The sequence below is a fragment of the Herpailurus yagouaroundi genome, unplaced genomic scaffold (genome assembly GCF_014898765.1).
Source record: "Herpailurus yagouaroundi ecotype Mexico unplaced genomic scaffold, PumYag 29, whole genome shotgun sequence".
In the NCBI taxonomy this organism is placed as follows: domain Eukaryota; kingdom Metazoa; phylum Chordata; class Mammalia; order Carnivora; family Felidae; genus Herpailurus; species Herpailurus yagouaroundi.
Window position 1 is genome coordinate 37,199,618 of NW_024412377.1, and position 22,363 is coordinate 37,221,980.

General features: G+C 35.6%; 1 protein-coding gene across 2 annotated transcripts in view; it reads left to right on the forward strand.

Annotated features, from left to right (window-relative positions):
- The window catches only part of PARP8 (poly(ADP-ribose) polymerase family member 8), a 179,539-nt gene that overhangs the window by 100,078 nt on the left and 57,098 nt on the right, over positions 1 to 22,363 (forward strand). The window contains exons 1-7 of one of the 2 annotated variants that reach the window (XM_040496764.1): positions 2,485 to 2,689; positions 4,738 to 4,827; positions 5,422 to 5,492; positions 7,608 to 7,685; positions 9,470 to 9,564; positions 19,069 to 19,129; positions 19,604 to 19,694. In XM_040496764.1, coding sequence (XP_040352698.1) covers positions 2,686 to 2,689; positions 4,738 to 4,827; positions 5,422 to 5,492; positions 7,608 to 7,685; positions 9,470 to 9,564; positions 19,069 to 19,129; positions 19,604 to 19,694 — 490 coding nt within the window. In that variant the 5' untranslated portion in view covers positions 2,485 to 2,685. Of the gene's footprint in view, positions 1 to 2,484; positions 2,690 to 4,737; positions 4,828 to 5,421; positions 5,493 to 7,607; positions 7,686 to 9,469; positions 9,565 to 19,068; positions 19,130 to 19,603; positions 19,695 to 22,363 lie in introns of those variants that run through there. The other variant, XM_040496757.1, reaches the window with a different exon arrangement.

The window sequence follows — 22,363 nt, forward strand, 5'->3', positions numbered from 1 at the left end:
AAAACCAAGTCTGTAATTTAGTTCTGATTCCTGTCACTTGTATGAAAGAAGCAGTGGGAGTTATTTTTATGGAGTGTTCTTCGTATTACTACATTAAAAAAAAATTCAAAGTGTTACTATGACAATATTTTATCCATTTGATTAAATTTTAATCTACATTTATTTGTATTAAAAGTTCAGTTAATACACTTGATTTCTCAGGTAGCTAATATTGCATACAAATTATGTTTGCTCTCCCTTTCCGGTATTCATCCTTGTGTCTTTTCTGCCATTACACTGCTAGAACTTCCAGAATAATTTTTAATGATGATTGTGAAAGTTGGCAGCTTTGTCCTTCTTTTCCAAAATTAGTGAGCGTGTTTCCATCTACTTTCAGAAAACTAGTTTTCTCGTTTTACCAAGTCTTTTTTTTTTTTTTTTTTTAAGAATGAGTTGTAAGTCTTGATCAAATTCTTGCTTAACATCTATTGAGGTATCACGTACGCTTTCTCCTTTGAACAACAAGGTTGTTTAGCAGGCATCTTAATGTTGATCCGTAAGAACCGTATGCATCTTGCCATATATTTTGCTGTTAAAGAGTTGGCATTGCTGAAGAAATGCAGCTATTCTTTGGCATTTGCTAGAACATGCCAGCAAATCTCTCTGAGCCTGGCATCTCTTCAGGGATGGTTCTGGGGCAGTTGTTATTTTTCTGCCGTGATTATTGTCTGTTTTGTTTTTCTGTTTCTTAGTCACTTTTAAACGTGAAAGCTCACTGTGTTGGTGAAATGTCCCAACTTCTGTAGCAAAAAGTTTTTTATCGTATTCGGCCTGTACATCTGAAAATCTGCCTCTTTGTGGTTATTTCTCCTGTCTCCTACCTGTTGTTTTACATTTGTTCTTGTCTTTTTCTCCTTTTGGTTTTTCTTCCCCAGAGTTTACTTATTGTAAAAATCAACTCAAACAGATAGCTTTTTATGTTGTTTTTGAAAATTTCTAAGTCTTGATAGTAATTGCTATCAGTAATCTTGATAGTACTTCATTAGTTCCTTCTGCTAATGTTCCTCAGTCTTTTCCCTCCCTACTTTCTCTGGATTATATGGTTGAATGATTAGCTCATCATCTAGCTTTGAAAATTTGGAATTTGCTTTGCCCTGTGGAAATATATGAGCATAATCCTCCAGATTCAGGATTATGGCACTTTGTTTATTTCCTTAGGAACAGATTTATCACTTCATAATTTTAATGTATTAAGTAACCTGTGCCACCTATTGAAATTCATGTCATAGTTTTGTTTTGTGTGAACAAAGAAGATCTTTATTGAGTATTAAGTATACTTTAAGTAACATGTTCATAAATGCAATGTTAAATGATATGTGGGCTTTTTTAAATGCAGCGAAGAAATAGAGCAACCTTCTGGTTTACTTGTGCTTCCTTATGGAATTTATACTGTAGACAGATTTTTGCTTTTTGGAGGCAAATATATTACAAGTCACAGATAATTGGCTCCACTGGAACAGAACAGCAGAATTTTTTCTCATCAGTTCCCACCTTTAATTAGGAGGCTCACCTACTGGTGGGTGTGAATTTTCTCATCCCTTTTTTATGTTTTACAAGATATTGCGATTGTTGAGTGACAGCTTTTTAATATTAAAAAAAGCATAGCAAAGAACTGATGTTTGAATTCAGACAGTTTTACCACTTACTTGCCATGTGTAATTTTTTTTTGTTTGTTTATTTTTGAGAGACAGAGAGAGAACAAGAAAGCAGGGGAGAGACAGAGAGAGAGAGACAGGACCTGAAGTGGGGGCTCTGCGTGACAGCAGAGAGCCGATATGGGGCTCGAACTCATGAACCACAAGATCAAGACCTGAGCCCAAGTTGGACACTTAAACCGACTGTGCCACCCAGCCGCCCCTTAATTACTTAAATGATTTGGGCAAATTGTTTGATTTCTCTTAGCTTTGGCTTCCCCATCTTTAAAATAGGGATAATAGTTGATTGGTTTGAAGGTGATACGAAGTGTATAAATATTACATAATATAACACTCGGGAGATATCCAGATTATATTACAAAAGCCAATATAATTATTATTATAATTGTATTATTTTTCTGAAGGTACGTAGTAATCAATAATGGAATGACTTGGCTTAAATTATGTTGCCTTTGAAATAGAATGGAAACAATAGTTTCACAGATGCTTTCTCATAGCTCTCTACCCATCTTGCCCCAGTTGTCCATGGAAGTCCCAGTAATGGCTTGCGTAGTCTGGTAGGGCAGGGAAGAGAAAATAGTCACATTGTTAACAGCCTTTAATAACGATCTATAGGTCCCTACAAAACTTACACGTTAAGGAACCTAGCTGTCCTCGGAATTTTTGGGGGCAAAAAAAAAAAACAAAAAAAAACCCTTGGCACCTCTGGAGTCAAGTGGGAGAATTCCAGAGAAGGAATTTGAGTTTGAAAACATTCTATTCAGTCACTGACTCATTCTGTTACCTTAAATGCATTCCTTATCCTTTTTATGTCCTACTTTCTCATGTCTAAACAAAGATGATTTTATTATTACAGATGTCAAAATAGTTTGAGGAAGGTTTAGAAATGATTATTTAAAGAACAACGAAAAGAGAAAACAGAATTCATTCATACAGCTGGGACGATCCTCAAAGAGCATCTGCAGACCTTCACTTTAGAACTAAAGCAACCATGGGTTAGTTAAAAGGGATCAATAGCTAGTTGGTAGTTGGGCCTAGATTTTATGTGCTTTGTCTACTGTCCTACATTTCTGTTTTTCACTTGAGTATATATATCTCTTTGATCGGGCCTGTGATGTCGTAATGATGATTTAATAGATATTGGCATGAAACCTGAAAACATTTTGGCTTGGGTAAATTTAGCCAGAAACAGAAATTGAAAGTGTTCAAATGCCTAAACACTAATCAAGATACAAACTGGTAAAAAAAAAAAAAAAAAAATCTCTTAGAAAATGATGTGTTTGACTGCATAATCCTGTCTTAAAGCATTATGCAACGTGTGTTCATTCGTTCAATTCAAATTACATTCTCTTGAATCAAAGCTGACTGCCTTGTAGTGTCAACACCACCTAAGCCATTGGATCCATTAAATTGAGTTATTCACTTCCTTGTTTTCATAAACAGAATGCCCTAATTTACTTTCCTCTTAAAGATTTAGTAAAATGCTCCCGTCCATGACACTGAGATACTGCATGATACTGTGTGCACTTTGTGGATTTTTTGGGATCTCCCCTTCTAGGTGGTGGTTAGCTATTACTTTTTTGCTTTAATGCTCACTTTTGTTTTTAATACACCTTTTCTCCATAAGTTTGCTTCAAGGAATACATTATCTACAGGGAAAAACTAATTGAGTTGATTCAGTAGCAAATAACTTTGGATCAGTAATCCTCTGAATGAGGGTTTAAGAAATTGAAATACTGGCTTTAATAGAGGGTTTACTCTTCACCTCAGAGTATGAGGTTATTGACAGAAGAGACTCCAGATAAACGGTCAAAGTCTCAACCAATGTGTTGAAACAGTAATTAAAACAAATTTATATTAAACCTGTTTCTTAATCTGTGGTCCCACTTGATAAACACAAAAATCTCACACCCTCCTCAATGCTACTTGAAAGTGAAACAAGGCAAAATTTGTAATTAAAACAAAGTAATGAGGCAAACCTGTTTTGTTTCAAATCTAATCCACATTCGTCTCCTCTCACCTTCCAGAATTATTAGTAAACCCTTATGTCTATTGAGAGTCTTTGAGACTATGCTGTGAAGACATATCACTCTCGACTCACTGCACTCAAGGTCTAAACACAGTGCAGATGTTTCTTTGCAAATAAAGTAGTGACTTTGATATCTATCAGTTAAAGATCGTGTTCTCACTGTACTGACACAATATTATGAAAACTTGGCTCAAGATCTTTTATCGTGTACTCAGTCAGTTGTCAGAATGCTCATTTCCTTTTGCAGAAATTGATAACAGGTTTCTGTTATTTGTTGGGAATATTTTACACTTTTTATATTTTATACAGTGTCAATGAGAGTATTATAGGACCATAATTAATGAATTGGTGAAGCATTTGGTAACAAACAGTGGTCTCACAAATGCCCAGTAATTGTCAATGAACAAAGTAGAATAAATGGCTGTGTGTTATATTATATACACAAAGATCTGTATTTTTAGGGAAAAATCCTAAATTTATTAAAATATTTTTTTCTGGAGAAAACAAATAATGAATAAAAAAAGCTGTGGAATAATTAAGTATTTTCTGTGCATTCAACTTGCTTAGTATTATTTAATGGAATTAATTTATGGAAGAAGAAGAATTGTGAGACTTCATATCATTTAAAAATATACATTAGAGTAATATGGAGGTATGATTTTCAACCAGGGCTTTGGTTCAGTTTTTTTAATGACTTGATATTGAATTTTTTTATTGCACCAAATGTTCTTGTTTTAGCTTTTTCCCAGTATCTGCTTCCTGTTTGGGGAACAGTCTCTATCTGCAGTCTGTATTTCTCTAGGAGACACAAGTGTCTTTGAAGACGCCATTTAAAATTAAATCACATGTAAATCTGTGATAAATCACGTATACTTAATTTTGTCTGAGATTAACCAGAGCAGTAGTATGTGCTTCCTGAGTGATGGAAGCGATGTGGATATAATTTAACTTTTTTTAATAAAGGGTGTATTTTTTTTGGTTACCATGCCTTGAATTGTCCATATTTCTTTGCAGATAATACGTATGTGTCAAGTTCAGAAAATGATGAAGACGTATTAGTTACTACGGAGCCAATTCCAATAATTTTCCACCGGATAGCAACAGGTAATAGGAATATACTGTTTTTTTAAACTCTAGATTAATGTTTTCTTGGCTATAGGTAGCTTTATTTATTTATTTTTGTTCTTTTAGCCCATGTAACAGATATTTATCTTTAGCATCTATAAATCTGGTGTCCCATACAAATTTTCTGTCTAACTTGCATTAGTTTGTTTTTCAACAGTTTTTTAAACACATAAATTTACACTACTTTAAAAAAGCCCTGTTTAAATGCATTGTGTTGATATTCGCTCTTATGAAAATATTCCATACATAATGACACTGGTAGACAAAAATGAATATTTAAAAAGCTTACTTAAGGCAATGTAGATCCCACAAAATACATAAACGAGAGCTGAAGGGGTCTGTATAGTGGCACTTTGGTTTGACCATATTTTGATGGGCAATGAAAAAATCAGAATAGCTTATATATCATGTAACTTCCTAACATAATATAATTATAAAACATTCCTTAATCTTTTGGCAAAGAGAGAATCACCGGAGGCGTGTTTTTATACTGAAACTTATAAATATTTGATAAATAGCCTGCTGAAAACTAAAGTGATGTTTTATAAATGATGTTTTATAACTTTCTTTCAGAATTAAGGAAGACAAATGACATTAACTGTTGCTTATCCATAAAATCAAAATTACAGAAGGAAAATGGAGAGGTATGGAGGTTACATTTCGTATTTTATACTTTATTCAAAACAGAATACATTGTAAACTTACCTTGTGTTTATAGTTAATATCATTGCTATTTAGGTTAAGACTGTAGGGGCGCCTGGGTGGCTCAGTCGGTTGAACTTCGGACTTCGGCTCAGGTCATGATCTCACGGTCCGTGAGTTCGAGCCCTGCATTGGGCTCTTTGCTGACAGCTTGGAGTTGGAGCCTGCTTCGGATTCTGTGTCTCCCTCTCTCTCTGCCCCTCCCCCATTCATGCTCTGTCTCTCTCTGTCTCAAAAATAAATTAACATTTAAAAAAATTAAAAAAAAAAAAGACTGCATATAGTGTATGAAGCACAGGCTTGTGGCCAAGAGACTTAAGTATAGGGAAGGGTAGTGACCTAGAATTAACCCTGAGAAGGAAGCTGCCTTTAACAGAAAAAGTGTCTGGCTTAAATCTAAATCAAGTGCACACAAAGCTTAACTTATTCTCTGTATTTGGTCAAGTAATGTAGTTGACTGAGGAGCATCTTCTCTAACTTACAGTTCTAACAGCTGCATGTGGAACCCTTCCTTACCATTTCATTTGTAAAAGGTGATCTCTTTACCTAAGGTAGCAAAGAGAAGGGGTATATAGTCTTATTATTAGTGGCCAATGTTAAAACAACATCAATGACAAATTCCTGCTACCCCTTTCTCACCTTTAAAAAATCTGCTAGAATCAGTCAATAAACACTGGGGTGTTAAGAAAAACAAGATGAGTGCAACGGGACTGACAATTTTTTGCTTTTCAAACTACACACCCGGAACAAACCCCCCCCCCCCGCCCCCCACCCCTTAGTATTGTATTGTTCCCTCTACTCTCCTTCATCCACAGTGAGAACCACAGATTTAGCAATACTGGCCCCCAAACCCAAATCTGTTAGCATTTTATAAAACCCAAATTCCCTTTTGTAGGTTTTTCGTTTTCCTTAAGAATTTGAAATTTGGTCTAGAAATTTAGAAACGATTCCAAAACATTGGGTTGATAGATTCCTGTGTCTAATGGGATTTGCCTTTCTCCTAATTATTTTAACAGAGCCGGCCGAGTATGGGAATATCATCATTAGTTACTTTAGGTAAAATTTTACTGTTTGAACTTCAGACACAAAGCATATGTGGTTCCATTAATTAGAAACTCAGACTTCAAGTTCAAGCATATTTAATTAAACATCCTTTTGAAATCTGAAATCTAAAGTAAATAATTTCTGTATGTAGAAAGTTCTCTTCATAATGTAATTCATATTTATTTTCATAATTTGATTTTTGTATTATTGGAGTTAGAGTGTCTTTTATTTCATACCATTATGTAGAGTTGGTAGTGGAAGTGAGCACGGTCAGGGATAAATAAATAATGCTGAGGAACTTTTTTTTTTTTCAATATTTATTTATTTTTGAGGGAGAGGGAGAGAGAGAGAGAGAGACAGACAGAGCATGAATGGGGCAGGGGCAGAGAGAGAGACACACACAGAATCCGAAGCAGGCTCCAGGCTCTGAGATGTCAGCACAGAGCCCGATGCATGGCTCGAACTTGAAAACCACGAGATCACGACCTGATCCAAACTCTGAGTCTTAACTGACTGAACCACCCAGTCGCCCTAGTGCTGAAGAACTTTTTAATAAACAATTGAATCAGTATGAACTCAGAAACTACGAGATCATGACCTGAGCCGAACTCTGAGTCTTAACTGATAGAGCCACCCAGGCGCCCCAATGCTGAGGAACTTTTTAATAAACAATTGAATCAGTATGAACTTGTCAGATGTTTTTATCAGAACAAAACCAAAGTTGTAGTTGATGACACATAGTTTTATGTAAACATCAAATAGTATATTGTACAACTCAAAATCAATGAAATAGAACTTTTAAAAAAGATGTACAATAGAGCTTACTACACTGACAAAACTGTCTCTTACTGCCTTTTGTTTTTGGCTTGTACTACACTACACACGTTTTTTATATAAAATCCATGTGATAAGCAAGCACAAGACCTATCTATTATGGCCACTTGCTACTTTTTTTTCAAAAGAAGGTAAGCTAATCTGACCATTAAAATTCTTTTCTTAATCTGTTATTTAAGGAGTCAAGACAAAATAGTACAGTGGAAGAAGATTCTGAAGGTGATAATGATTCTGAAGAATTTTATTATGGAGGACAGGTAAGCACATCAGACCCGTCAAATACCCACTCGCAGAGTTCGCAGTAGCCCTTACGCCCTAGTGGAAATCTGTGCTTGTGATCTGAGAGACCTGTGTGTTGGTTCTGGAGCTAACTTGGAAACCTATATAATTTCTCCGTTTCTCATTTCTACATATTTTCAGAAATCAAGGTTACTTTTGCAACTCTTTGACTGTAATCACTCACACTGAAGTTGTCTTGCTTCATCACTGAGATTTTGCAGGCAGCAGCATTGTATCATAAAATAAAAGTTTTTTGACTTTTATATTTCTTAAGCATATTGGGCTCAGTCATTATTTTGAAATGATGACACTTCTAACAAAAGCATGGATGGATGGTTAGTTTTAAATAGAAGATGATTAACCTTTATCAATGTTGATGGTCCCTCATTACTGAGCATCCTTAATGTTTGTATTCATTGTCTTTTCCTCTTACACTGTTGTAAAGTGTTTGTTGAAAAATGTTGATGAAGAAACATCATAATTTATATATATATATGAGAATGGCATAGCCGCATATATAAAAGAATTCACTATTTTTCCAGGATCATGTTAAAATTTTAAACCGTGGAGTTGATTTTAGGATTTGGCTATATAAGGCATCTTGTTCGTTTCTGTAAACTTTTTTAAAAAATTATTTTTAAGTTTATTTATTTTGAGAGAGAGAGAGAGAGAGAGAGAGAGAGAGAGATTGAGCTAGTGGGGGAAGGGCAGAGAGAGAGGGAGAGCGAGAATCCCAAGCAGGCTCCATCTCACAAACCATGAGATAATGACCTGAGCCAAAACCAGGGGTCAGACCCTTAACTGACTGAGCCACCCAGGTGCTCCATGTTTCTGTAAATTCCTTGATCAAAAAGCTTTGTTATGTTTGTTTGTTTTTTTTTAATTAAAAAAAGTGTTTTTTTAATGTTTATTCATTTTTTAAGAGAGAGAGAGAGAGAGCTCTCTTGTGAGCAGGAGAGGGGCAGAGAGAGAGGGAGACACAGAATTTGAAGCAGGCTCCAGGCTCCGAGCTGTCAGCACAGAGCCTGATGCGGGACTCAAACCTATGAATTGTGAGATCATGACCTGAGCCGAAATTGGACACTTAATTGACTGAGCCACCCTGGCACCCCTTGATCAAATAGCTTTGTAACTTGGATAGTATAATGGGAAGGTAGTATGTTAGAGTGGTGTTTTAAAGCCAAATTTATTATTGTGTAAAAGAATGCAAGTCAGTTTACTTTTCTGGAATCAAAAACCAGTAATTTATCAATGGAGCATAAACAAGGCTGCAGAGGCGTGAACATATACATACAACTGGGCTTCTTCTCTCCAAGAATGCCCGTCCAGCAATGGGATACTTTTCCTAATGATTCTCTAACCAGTGTTGCACTTCAACATTATGCAAAATAATCCTTCCAGTTTGGATTTTTGTTTACACAGCTAGTATTTGCAGAGGGGAAGTAAATGCTTTTTCTCAGTATAGATATTCAGTCTAGAAGTTTTCAGATTATCTGCCAGCCACTACTTGGTTATTTTTAACATTGATCTTTTCCCCATATCAAGGTAGTCTAATTTTCCTTTCAAGCATAGTAAGTTATACTAGACATAGGTGAACCTATGAACTTTAGCGAATATACTGCTGTATTCTCTGTATTTTTCAGTGAGAAATGTCTATGGCACAACCTGCAGGGTAACACCTGTCCAAGAGATGGTTTGTATTTGATTCTTTTGATTCTCTTCACCATCCCTAAGTCATTTCTAAACCATCCCTTTCCATCAGGTGAACTATGACGGGGAACTGCACAAGCACCCACAGCTTGAAGCTGATTTGTCAGCAGTGAGAGAGATATATGGGCCACATGCAGTTTCTCTCAGGTAAATAAATACCTCTCGTGAATAAAAATCGAAACAATTTGGTAAGCCAGTCATTGGGATTTTTCTGTTGCGTTGTTTAAGTGGAAGTATTCTTGGGCTTAATTATATATGAAAGTTCTGAGGACATTCTGCTGTGTTTTTACTTACACAAGATAGTATCTTTATGGCTGTAAGGATTTTTGTTTTGTTTTGTTTTGGGTACATGTGGTTTAAGGGTACATTGATGCATTAAAAAATTAGTTAATTTGGAGAGTTAGTTCGATAAAATATCAGTCTTAAATAGTGTCGTAATCAAATTCTGTAATAGATTTACCCAGCTGGGTCCGTGCTGTTAATCATAAATCAAGGGCACATGCACGTGAACAATAAAAGTCAATAATGCATTAACCACTGAGGTCCAGAGATCACACTGTGATGTGATCTGACCCCAAAAAAAGAAAGGAAAAAAGGGACATAAATTTGCAGAGTGTTTGTTTGAATGATAATGTAGTTTATCTTTCAGTTACTTAATATATAATTTGGTGATAAATTTTGGACCATTATTTATTGCTTTTAATTATTCAGAAGACCCCACTATCCTTACTTTTTTTTTTTCTCCTTCATTTAAAAAAGGAACTCTTTCCTGCCACTATCTTAGTTTCCCTCCATGAATCAGATCAGATTATTTCAGATTCTTTCTCTTTGCCTAACGAGCAGCCTTCAACTTGCGGTGGAATTCCAGAGCCCTATCCCAGCCTGCCCTGGTTTCCCACCTTGCCCACCCAAACCACAAATGTCCCCATCCTCCAGTTCTCTGTGATCCCTCTTGACCCTGGGCATTTATCTGAACTTGTTTCTTACCAAGAGATGCTTCACTCTCAACCCCACTGCTGTTGTTATTCAAGCCACAGTCCAAAGGCCACCTACTCCTTGAGCCTTCTTTGAATCTCCACTGCAGGTTAGTTGTTCTGTCCTTCAGACTCCCATCACATTTGGCTCTATCCTCATTTATTATACTTCTCATATCCTGTCATTATTGCTTTACTTCCCCTCCTCATCCTAACTTATGTTACTGCTGGGACAGTGCAGTTGGTTTTTAAAGTTTATTTATTTTGAGAGAGAGAGTATATGCACCAGTGCATGGGAGGTGGGGGGTGGGGGTGGGGAGAGAGAATCCCAAGCAGGCTCCTTGCTGTCGGCTCCGAGTTTGACCCAGGGCTCGATCCCACAAACCGTGAAGTCATGACCTGAGCCAAAACCAAGAGTCAGACACTCAACTGACTAAGCCACCCAGGTGCCCCTGGGACAGCGCACTTTTTGTTGTTCGCTTTATTTTGTTTTGTTTTGGTTTTTAACCATGCTTGTATTTTGGTACTTAATATAGCACAGGGGACTATGTGAAATATGGGCTAATGGATTCTTGATCAGTTCCAGTGACATCCATGAAAGATGTTCACATTATCTGGTTGCATTCTCTTCCATGGACATACCCAGATTTTGAGAGAGCAAACACTTTAAGTTGGAAAGTACCACACAACTAAAATTTATAATTGTCAAGTGTTTCATTTTAACTTCAGAAACAAACTCACCACCACCTGCAGCCTAAATAAGCTGGGGTTGTATGCACAGATCCACTCTTTCCCACTCCCAGAGCTCTGGTAGGTTGCAGTTGAGTGAGAATGATTGGGATTATATTTGGAAAAGCAAATATTTGCAATTTTCAAGGTTTTAGCAAATGAGCTGCAATTATATCTCAGTTGATCTCTGCTGTGGCTCCAGGCTAGGGAATGTGGATATTCAGTAAGTGTGTTAGAACGAATAAATGAAGAAGGCATTAGGGATTTAATCAAAAAATAATCCAAAACAATGACTAATTTTTTAACTTGAGTCAGAATTTGCTTAACAGCTTAAAACTTTGATCACAGTGATTTAATCCCCTCCCCCACTAAAAAAATGGATACAATTAATCATAGAATACAACATGCAATTCAACTTCTTTTCATTTGAAATACGTATTTTGGGGGAGGATTACCTTAGCACATGTTGATTGCTCATATAGTGAAGGATTTTTTAAATACATAGTTCCATGCTGTCTAAGCTCTAACTATACTGTTATGTGTGTGTGTGTATATATATATGTGTGTGTGTGTGTGTGTGTGTGTGTATATATGTGTGTGTGTGTGAATTTGTTTGTTTCTTCAGCAAGAATTTATTAAGTACCAATGATCATCTCTATTAGTATTTTCCATTATTAATAAAATTATTGATAATTTATCAACTCTTGAAATTGGATAAATATTTGGAATTTCATTCAAATGAAATATCTAAAGTCACAGAGTTTGATTTTGTTTCCCTCTTCCGTATTTCACTTACAAGTTTTGATTCAATTTGAATCTTCATGAATATAAGCCATGTTCCTGCCTGCTGTAGACTTACTCTATCTACAGAGGATGTTTCCCGAATATATAACCTCCCAGAGGCCTCATGGTATAAAGTATGAATCACAGCAGGACTAATCTGATTTACTTGAAATAAATACGAATGAATTTACTGTGTAGGATCAAATACTAAGGCTTGGGCACATGGCAAAGGCAGTAGTTAGGCATAAGGTCCTGGAATCTTCTTCCTTGCAAAGTTCTTAGTCTGTTGAAAACAGACTGTTCTAATTAGGTGTTCTTTTACTTAATTGAGGTTTATAAGAACTTAATGGAGTTTGAAGAACAAAAGTACCTCTATATACATAATAGGCTATTTGGTGTCATTTTTTTTTTATGTGACACCTAATGAGAAAGGCAGCTAACCACATCTAAGTTCTCTTCAAGAGATGGAAATAACTAGGATTGCTTCACTTGAGACAAAACCTCTTAAAGTCAGTTGAAGGAGGATATAGAAACAGAAACTAATGACCAGTTTATTACTTAAGTAAGTAATTTCTGCTGTACATGGCCATATCATTCAAAAGCAGAATCCTGGCTATATCAAACTGTGATTCTAAACACTGGTGATAATTCCAATCCATAGGCTCTTGTATTGGAAGTGAGTTAGGTCTCTGGGAAAGGCACAAAAAACTATTAGTTTATCAGCCTGAATGAACATGTCTCATCTTGAATAATTCAGCAAAATGAAGATATATTTATGTTTTTCATTATAAATTTTCTCCTATAGTCCTGTATTTACAAAAAAAAAAAAAAAAAGGATTTGATCAGTGCCATCTGAAAACACTTTGAGATTAATATTTTTAGAAAGGTGAAGCGAATTACAAGTCACAAAATTCTCATTTAGTCAGGAATGAAATGATTCTGACAATTTGCTTAGGGCGCTTCAAACTTCCAGCCCCTGTGAAATAACCTTTGCTTTATAATTATACCATCTTCTGCTTTAAAAGGTGAAGCCACAGGAGTAATATAAAACCTTTTAAAAATAAAATCTTTTGATTGTGCCTGATGTTTAATGAAGGTTGGAAGATTGCAAGACTGTGACTCTTCTGAGTTTTGATTACTTTCTGGGGATGGACAGTTGTAACAGGGCCTTTGGGAATTGAGCTTCTAGAGGACAGGGCGTTCTGAGGAGTTTTTAAGGTTTGAGGTGATGACGCTACAGTATTCAGGCTCACATACCTCCTTAAGGGAAAAAGAGGGAGACAGAGAAAGGAAGGAGAGGAGAGGGGGAGGGAAGGGGAAAAAACCCCACATAAATTGGTACAGACCACTTTCTCTGGGTTTATGTATTTCCATTTGTAGTGACCAGTAAGACCACTTACTGATCTGGTTCCTGCCCTCCGGCATATGGCAGAATTTTATTTCCCTGCCCCTTTTAATACCATGTGTGGGCACAGCTAGTTTTGGCTAGTGAAGTGTGAGCAGAGGTACCAAAGCAGGGTTTCCTGCTTCCCCCCTGACTCCATCACTCCGGGCTCCTTGGTGACCACAGTGAAGTAGCATCTCTTCTCCGCCCTCTGGTTCCATAGTAACTATGTAGTGTGAGTGAGATACAAATCTTTTTTTGCATTAAACCACTGCCATTTGAAGAAGTTTATTACTACAACATACTTAACCTACGTTGAAGTACGTCATTCATCAAAAGGTCTGGCGTGGACGTTTGCAGTGTCCTTTCCAGAATGTTAATTCTCCCAGCCCCACCTCTAGAGCCTTCAGAAAAATGGTCTGACTGAAAAGCAGGGAAAGTGATGACAGGAGGCACATAGAAGAAACAAAGAGGAGAGTATTTTCCAAAAACGCTGGCCATAATCTAGATGAAAAGCTTCAGAATGTCACCTCCCAGACAGTCACTTGTACTTTCTTCAAGCAAAACCAAGATTTTTTTAAGCTGAGGGGGAGTTGTAGCAACTGTAACCTCTTACACACTATCACTTTATATGGGCTTCCTTTTTTAATCTGGAGCTAGTTTTTAAATTCTCTCAGTCCTGTTGCCTTTTAGAGAAACTTCAGAACACTTTGGATACAATCTTGCAAATGCTTTCATCTGCCAAGATTTCTTTCTGACTACTGAGTTTGCATATTTCTTGGCCCATTCACAAACATCTCTCCCACACTGAGCAAAAAACACACATTGAGTAGGCATGCAGAGACAGACATGCAAGCTGTTGAGTTTCAGATGTCATAAGAAGGTGTATGTTTCTTCACAAAATATGTTTCTTCTCAAAATGTAACTGACCAGTCATTGGCTACAAGAATTAACTAAATAGTGATAGAGTTTTATTTCCCAAGGACATGTGGTAAAGTTTCGTGTATGCATGCGTACATGTAATTCCCTTGACAGCTAATAAGGGAAGGTTAAGATATCTAGAATATATTTTTATAACCTTCACAATCACTAATTTTGATCAAATAGTATTATAAAACATCATGACAGTATAATGAATAAGCTATATATAGTTTTACAGAGAATGAAGGACCAGCATAGACGGTCTGACATTTAATATATTGATTATGTAATGTATGTTGTATCTCATTAAAAAGGATGCTGTCTTGGTTAGTTCCATTAAAAAATAAAAGGACGAATTGCCAAGATTTCATGTAGTGCCCTCAAAAATACACATTCATAGAAAAATATATTTCATACATATGTTCTTAAATGAACTGTCACGTGTTAAGTACCTAACATCAAATGACCAGATTTCTGCCCAAAGAGTAGCTCAGAGGTCTGAAAAAAATTGTGGAATAGTCCTTTCTCAGTTCCAGAGTGTAACAACTACATCAGATCATTTCTGTGTTGTTCCCCTTATCTTGAAAAAGTATTCAGGTTCAATTTGATGTGATCTTTTCACAGTGAATAAATATAGGCAGTGCATGAAATTATTTTGAGTTATTATAAACCCAATACAGCATTCAGGACACAATCAGATATCTGGCTTCACAATTCAAGTTGCATTCATATTTCAGGCTTTTGACTTGATTCTGCATTTGCTATTCATGAGATCCGGGGCAACTGAAAGTTATTCAGATATAGAAGCAATCCTGATGACTGGGTCGCTGCATCTGGACAAACTGTAATCACGCTTTGTCATCTCACAGCGGGAAATGTGAAATTACTGGCATTATATAAAGAGGGCATCACAACGGAAATTGGTTTGCATATATGCAGAGCTGTTGTGAATTCTCTGAAGTGTGGCATAAAAACAAAAAGTGTAACTATTTACAGATCTACACCTGCAGAATCCACTTAATTGCAAACCTTTAATGCCTCTGCCTCCTTAGAATTCTGTATTTGTGCTTTGTGGTGGTGAAGGAAAGCACTTGTAAACCTTTATTTCCTTCTTTTTGTTGTTGTTGAAATAAATTGATAGTATTAGACATTAACCACAAAAGTATGGAAGAAATCATATAAAGAATATTTTAAAATTCACACATTAAAGGTTTTAAAAGAATACATGCCACTGTCTCATCATAACTGTGTGATAAATTCTGCTGAAGTCTGGAAAACTCTGAAGAAAGCAGCTGTGGGTAAGGTTCTTCCTGGTGTTTCTTGTCTGTGATTCCCTTCTCTGCCTCTGAGTGCACCAGAGTCTTACCATTGTAACTAAATCCAGACAGAAGTTATTCTCCCTTGTGAAAATGGCAATGACGAGAGGAAACAAATGCCTGGTGATGATGAGGATGTGGGAAATGGTCACTGTGATAGCCTGCTGTGATTGCAGATGGCCCTAACTTTTTAAAATAGTAATTAAGTAACATACACAGTTAGTGTGTATAGTACTAAAAAACACATATACTTAACATATATAGTTAATAACATACATAGTTAGATATATATAGTTATATATATATTGTTATACATAGTGTATGTATATATAATTGCATAGTTTTCTATGCAATTGTATTCTGTTTCCTATTCTATTCTATATAGTTATTATATATATAGTTCTATTTGAATATACTTCTATTATTTATTTCACCCAGTAATTCTAGAAATTATTCTATGAGAAGACAGATGCACATAGATTTTTATCTAGAGACTTTTTTTATCCATATTTATAGTGTAAAAAACATCAACAGCAACCGAATAATTGTATAATTGTTTTATTATACAATTGTATTTATACAAATACAACCTTTTTTTTTTATAATTTTGAAGAGGATTTTATCATATAGAAAAACTCATTTTAGAAGAAGTCATAGAGAAGGACAAAAATTTTTGTATACCACATTATCTTTGTACATATATTTCCATATATATATCTTTATGGAATGAGATGTAAAAATAACTGTCTCTGAGTTGTAGTATGACACATTGCTTTTTGTTTGTTTTTCTGTTTCTGACATTTTATGAAATGAGCCTATACTACCTTTATAATCAGAAAAAATAGATAATGTTTTTAGAAAACATAACATTTTTTACAAAATAAGTTTTACCCACAATCTATAGTTAACATGTAAATACTTTTTTCTTCTTCTTTTTTTTTTTTTTTTTTTTTTTTTTTTTACTTTTTTGGTATTTCTGTTTTACTTAAAAACATTTTTTCATTTTGATGTATTTTTGGTAATCTGCTTGCTCCAAATAGTCCATTTTGGAACATTTCCCTCAGGGTAGTAAATATTTTTATATCAACTTCTTGAATATTGGGTAAAAAAATTGTTTTAATCATACCAGTGTGCTATAGTTTATTTCTTTCCTTATTATTCAATATTCATTTCTTTCCCCAATTTCTGCACCTAACAAATATCCTCCTGGACAAAGGTTCCTACATATTTGTTACAATTTTCACCCCACTTAAACATCTATTGAACATCATTAATAATTGATCCTCATCATTACATTTAGTGGTTCTTCCTTTTAACTTACCTAACAAAAGGTACTGGACTTTTATGTTTATGAATAATTTGCTGACGTTTAAGGTCCACAAATCATGACCACTGGGTCAGCGTCCTGTTTTTGAATAGCCTGTGAGCCATAGATAGTGTTTGCTTTTTAAAAGGTTTAAAGAACAAAAACAAAGAGGAATATGTGACAGAGACCAGAAAAGGCCTGAAAACTAAAATACTGTCATGACCTTTGCACAGAAACTTTACTGACTCCTGAACCAGAGGCATTAAAGAGATGGTTTATTTCCTAGGTCCTTATTCTTTAAAAAAAAAAAAAAAATTAATGTTTATTTATTTTTGAGACAGAGAGAGACAGAGCATGAACAGGGGAGGGGCAGAGAGCGAGGGAGACACAGAATCTGAAATGGGCTCCAGGCTCTGAGCTGTTAGCACAGAGCCCGACGCGGGGCTCGAACCCACGGACCGTGAGATCATGACCTGAGCCGAAGTCGGACGCTTAACCGACTGAGCCACCCAGGCGCCCCTCCTTGGTCCTTGTTCTTGCCATAGTGTCTGTGTAATTTCATAAATAAATGGGTAGATCTTTGTATCTAAGTGTGCATGTCAAATCATGTCCTAATTTGCATAAGGTTATATTCTTATCCTTTATGAATAACACAGATGTTTTGATCCATGCAGTGTTTTTGAAAACTTAATTCCTATGTGAATCATTTTTATCCCTTTTGTTCTTTATGTAATCTAAAAATATTATATGAAAGAACAAAAAGTATAATTTCATAAACAATGAAAACGTGGTCAGGGTTTTGATATATTTTTAAGGGGGCAATGGAGAAACTACAGAGGCTAAGTTTTTATATTGTAATATGCTGCTTTTTGTGTGTCACAGACATCAAACATCACAAACCCCTTTGATTCCTTTATCCATCAAATTACAAAAAAACATTTAATCATTAAAGATGTCTTCTCTGAACCCCATACAAGTGCCACAGTTGTGTATTATGTTAGCTTTACTTGAATATATAATACACAGAAATTGTCATTGAGTACTTACTATGTGCCAGATACTATACACAGCTTTGAAATTGGACATGAATTCAATGCCTGACTTTCCCACTGACTCCTTATCTGCTCCTTGGGATCTGATTTCAAGACTCTAAACCTCAATTTCTTCATTTACCAATGAGGATAATAATCGTATCCTTGTCATAAGGCTTTGAGGACCTAATGAGAACATCCATTAATAATTGACTTGGTTTCCAACAGAGTGATAGTGTATTGAATATTGAACGGATTGATCACCTGCATAAATAAATAGAATATATGTGTTTAAACCTCGGCTATCTACAAAGTGATGATGGGTAAGTTAGGGACTCAGTTAATGCATATAGGAGTTAGAGGTGGTAGGTAGTATCTATAGTGCACTATGATCACATGTAGGTAAAATCCTTAGGTTAATTTCTGGCACATAAGTGCTTAATGTTTATCATTTCAGTTATCTGTATAATTCTATCCCGCACTGTGTATAACCTTTGTGACTTTGTAATTTTGTAAAAATATAAAAAATACAGATACGTGTATAGAGAGAATATGGAAAAGCTATTGTTTTTTATATTCTTTAATTAACTTTAAAAAACTCTGCTGGTTTCCGCACTACCTGGGCTGGAGAAAAGGTAGTTTTCAGAACGTCTTCATGTGGCACATACTATTGTTACTTGCTTTCATTTTGATGTATCAGACTTTTAGAGCTGCCTGTCAGAACGTAATGACATTTAAGTGGCAGAACACCTGGGTCCGTTTCAGAACCACTGATGTTTAGCATGGAAGAAAAAAATTGTGGACACGCTGTTGTGACAGTAAATTATTTCCCCACCCCTTCAGAAACTCCTTTTTGAAGTGCCTTCGAAGCAGCTCTTCAGAGAGCACAATGAAAACCAAGTGGTCATATGAGAAGATTGCTTAATTTGCCACAGAGAAATGGGGATGTTTGAACTTACGAAGCAAACAAGTCTTGAATTTATGTATGCGAGTGTTTGTACATATAAAGAGAAGATGTCTAGATGGTATAAATGGTCACAGAAGACAGCAGTCCCACTCCATGGAGTTAGTTAATTCATGTCCCCGGTCACTTCTGAGCTGTTGGCAGAGATGAAGGATATGAGTTCTCAATTGAATTTTTGACTTAACCTTGCACACATTATCTTTTAAGGACAAGGTAAAAATTAGTGTGAATCTTTGCTTTCAGGGAATATGGAGCCATTGATGATGTAGATATTGACCTGCATATTGATGTTAGCTTTCTTGACGTAAGTATCACTTTATACAATATGATTGGTACATTTAAACACTTATTTTTACTGTCGGAAGAAATTTAATATTTGTTTCTCTTATTAGTTACATACTGATTTTGTTAAAGTGATTATAAAGAAATACTATGGCTGAAGAAACAGATTTGGCATACACATAAATAAATATGTTTTATATATAGATATAAATACATACATATATATTTCATTGTTTCTTTTCATATATTCTGAAACTTATGGGCTCTTATTATAATATTTCATTATATCTTAAATTTTCACTTTAATTTTCAAATGTAGGAGGCAAAAATTAAGAATACTTTGACTTTCTTTTCCAAACCAATAGGATTTGAGGTAATTTGTGAGTCTTAAGATTTATGTATTTCTTCAAAATAAATCAAAATTTTTTTTTCATTTTGGGAAAACAATTAAGAATTTTAAAAGATGACTAATTCATCTTTTGACGTGTTTTCACAGGAGGAGATTGCTGTGGCTTGGGAAGTAATTCGAACAGAACCTATAATTGTCCGACTACACTGTTCACTTACACAGTATTTAAATGGTCCAGGTTAGTTTTCCTTCTATGTATTATTTTAAATATGAATTAATTGTGCATTAAGCAAAATGTTCATCTGGTAATTATGAACATAATTGGCAGCTATCTTGATAATGGTATTTAAGTATACTTGCATCCTGACAAAGGTGGTTTATTGCTTTTGTAATTTAATGGAAACAGAAACATGTAACGTTTTAGTTTTAGATTTCAGAAGTTGACAAATTGCTGTGAAACAAACACAGTAAAACCTAAAAGAGAACTTTGCATACAAGCTCAGTAAGTATATTTTGGATTGCCCTTAGATTTAATTATTTTTGCCCCTGATTCTGAGATTTAATTTTAATGTTTACTTATCCCACCTCTGATTACTGATGAATTTAGTGTAACTATAAATATAACCTACTTCTATTTTTGAAAATAGAGATCTTAGTAATATTTTTGTTTTCCATTATCTTTTTAAAATTTTTTTTAATGTTTATTTTTGAGAGAGAGAGAGAGAGAGAGAGAGAGCCCAAGCATGAGCAAGGGATGGGCAGACACACACACACACACACACACACACACACACACACACACACACACAGAATCAGAAGCAGCCTCTAACCTCTGAGCTGTCAGCACAGAGCCCACCATGGGGCTTGAACCCATGAACCGTGAGATCATGACTTGAGCTGAAGTCGGACACCTAACCACCCAGGCGCCTCTGTTTTCCACTGTCTTAAGGGATGATTTCGTTCTTTCTCAGGTGATAACTATTTACAACAAAGGATGCTGTTATTAAATCTTGACAAGACTTACTAGATTAAGATATATTTCCCATGCAAATACACATGCCTGTGCATGTATTCAGATGGGCGTGCACGTGTCTACACATGCATACACACACATACACTGTATCTACTTGTGTCTTCCAGTTATATACTGCCGCACAACAAACCACCCCAAAACTTAGTGGCTTAAAACAATTTACTGTCTCTCTCTGTTGTTTGAACTCAACTGGAGTCACCATGCTTTTGAAGTCAGATGGTGGGTGGAGCGTATGTCCGTTGAAAGGCTCTGCTGGGTTGGATGCCCAAGATGCTGGACTTTGAGATATCTAGTAATTGATGCATGTATCATCTTGGATATCAGCTGGGGCCTCTTGACTTGAGTGTTGACCGTGCATCCACATGGCCTCTTCATGTGGTTTAGGCTTCTTGTAGCATGATGACTGGCCGTTGTCCAAAAGCAAGTGTTCCCAGAGACAGGATGCGGATGTTACCTGGAAGGAAGCACAGTGAATCTTCCACTGGATTGTATTGATCAAAGCAGTTGAAAACGCACCTAGAGGGGCGCCTGGGTGGCGCAGTCGGTTAGGCGACCGACTTCAGCCAGGTCACGATCTCGCAGTCCGTGAGTTCGAGCCCCACGTCGGGCTCTGGGCTGATGGCTCGGAGCCTGGAGCCTGTTTCCGATTCTGTGTCTCCCTCTCTCTCTGCCCCTCCCCCGTTCATGCTCTGTCTCTCTGTCCCAAAAATAAATAAAAATTGAAAAAAAAAAAAAAAAAGAAAACGCACCTAGAATCACTTCTTAAAAGTCATGGCCATCTTCACGTGTACTTTACTGTGGTGTTGGCACGTTTTCCTTAGGCGTATTAAAGAACTTATATCTACTGTTAGTTCTTACATGAGAAAAATATCTGACCTTTCAAGTTGATGAATATACAGGAAGGTCTCTCATTTTGAAAAAGTTTCTGTTGAGTCAGTTCTTTTCTATTTTTGCATAATGAGACAATGATTTCTACTTCAGTAGCCAACGCTTCATGTAAGTAACATGACATGATTTAACACCAGGCAAAGACAAATAGATGTTACATATTTTTATTGTGATTATTTAAAAATGTATAAAAATGTAATAAGGAAGAAAAGGAATTACTCATAATTCCTCTATACTGAGAACACTGTAAATAGTTTGGTGTTTCTCTTTTCCGTGCACACATGGTTTGTTTTCATAAAGTTAACATTGAATTGTAGAATTACGCACCTTAATGTAGTGTCATGAAACTGTCTTCAACTCATTGAATTTCTAAAATAAAATAATTTTAATCTCTGCATAATATTCCACCTTCCAGGTGTATGTGTTTTTGCGGTTTTCCTAGCTACTCTGCTGTATGGCTGTTTTTTCTTTCTTTAGGGATTTGATACGTGGCCACTTGATTTTATTCTGATGGTGATTAGAATAAAAAGAAACTCGCATGTCTGACCTTTTTTTTTTTTTAATTATCAGAGTTAGAAACAAAATTGGGTCAGTTCATCTCTGCTCACCCTATTCCGTCTGTGTGAGATGAAAATGTGGCATACTTTTATGTAATCTTACCAGTGTTACTCAATTTTTGAATATAATCTTGAATTTTAGGCAGAGATTTTTCCTTCTCAGTATCTCTTTAAAAATTTGTTATGTTTGCATGGTTTTATAAATGTTCTAACAATTATATTCTAATTCCTATTTAGATGATTTTATTGTTCAGTACCCATTCTTTGGTATTACAACTCATCTATAATTTAGTCTTCCTTTTTTCATTTTTGTCAGTTGATTTGCCTATTTAACAGTTTGTAAACCAAAGAGACATGAGGGTGATGCTTCCTTTTTTCATACCTGAGAATGACTCTCTGTTTTGTGAACAAGACAAATTTGACCTGGTA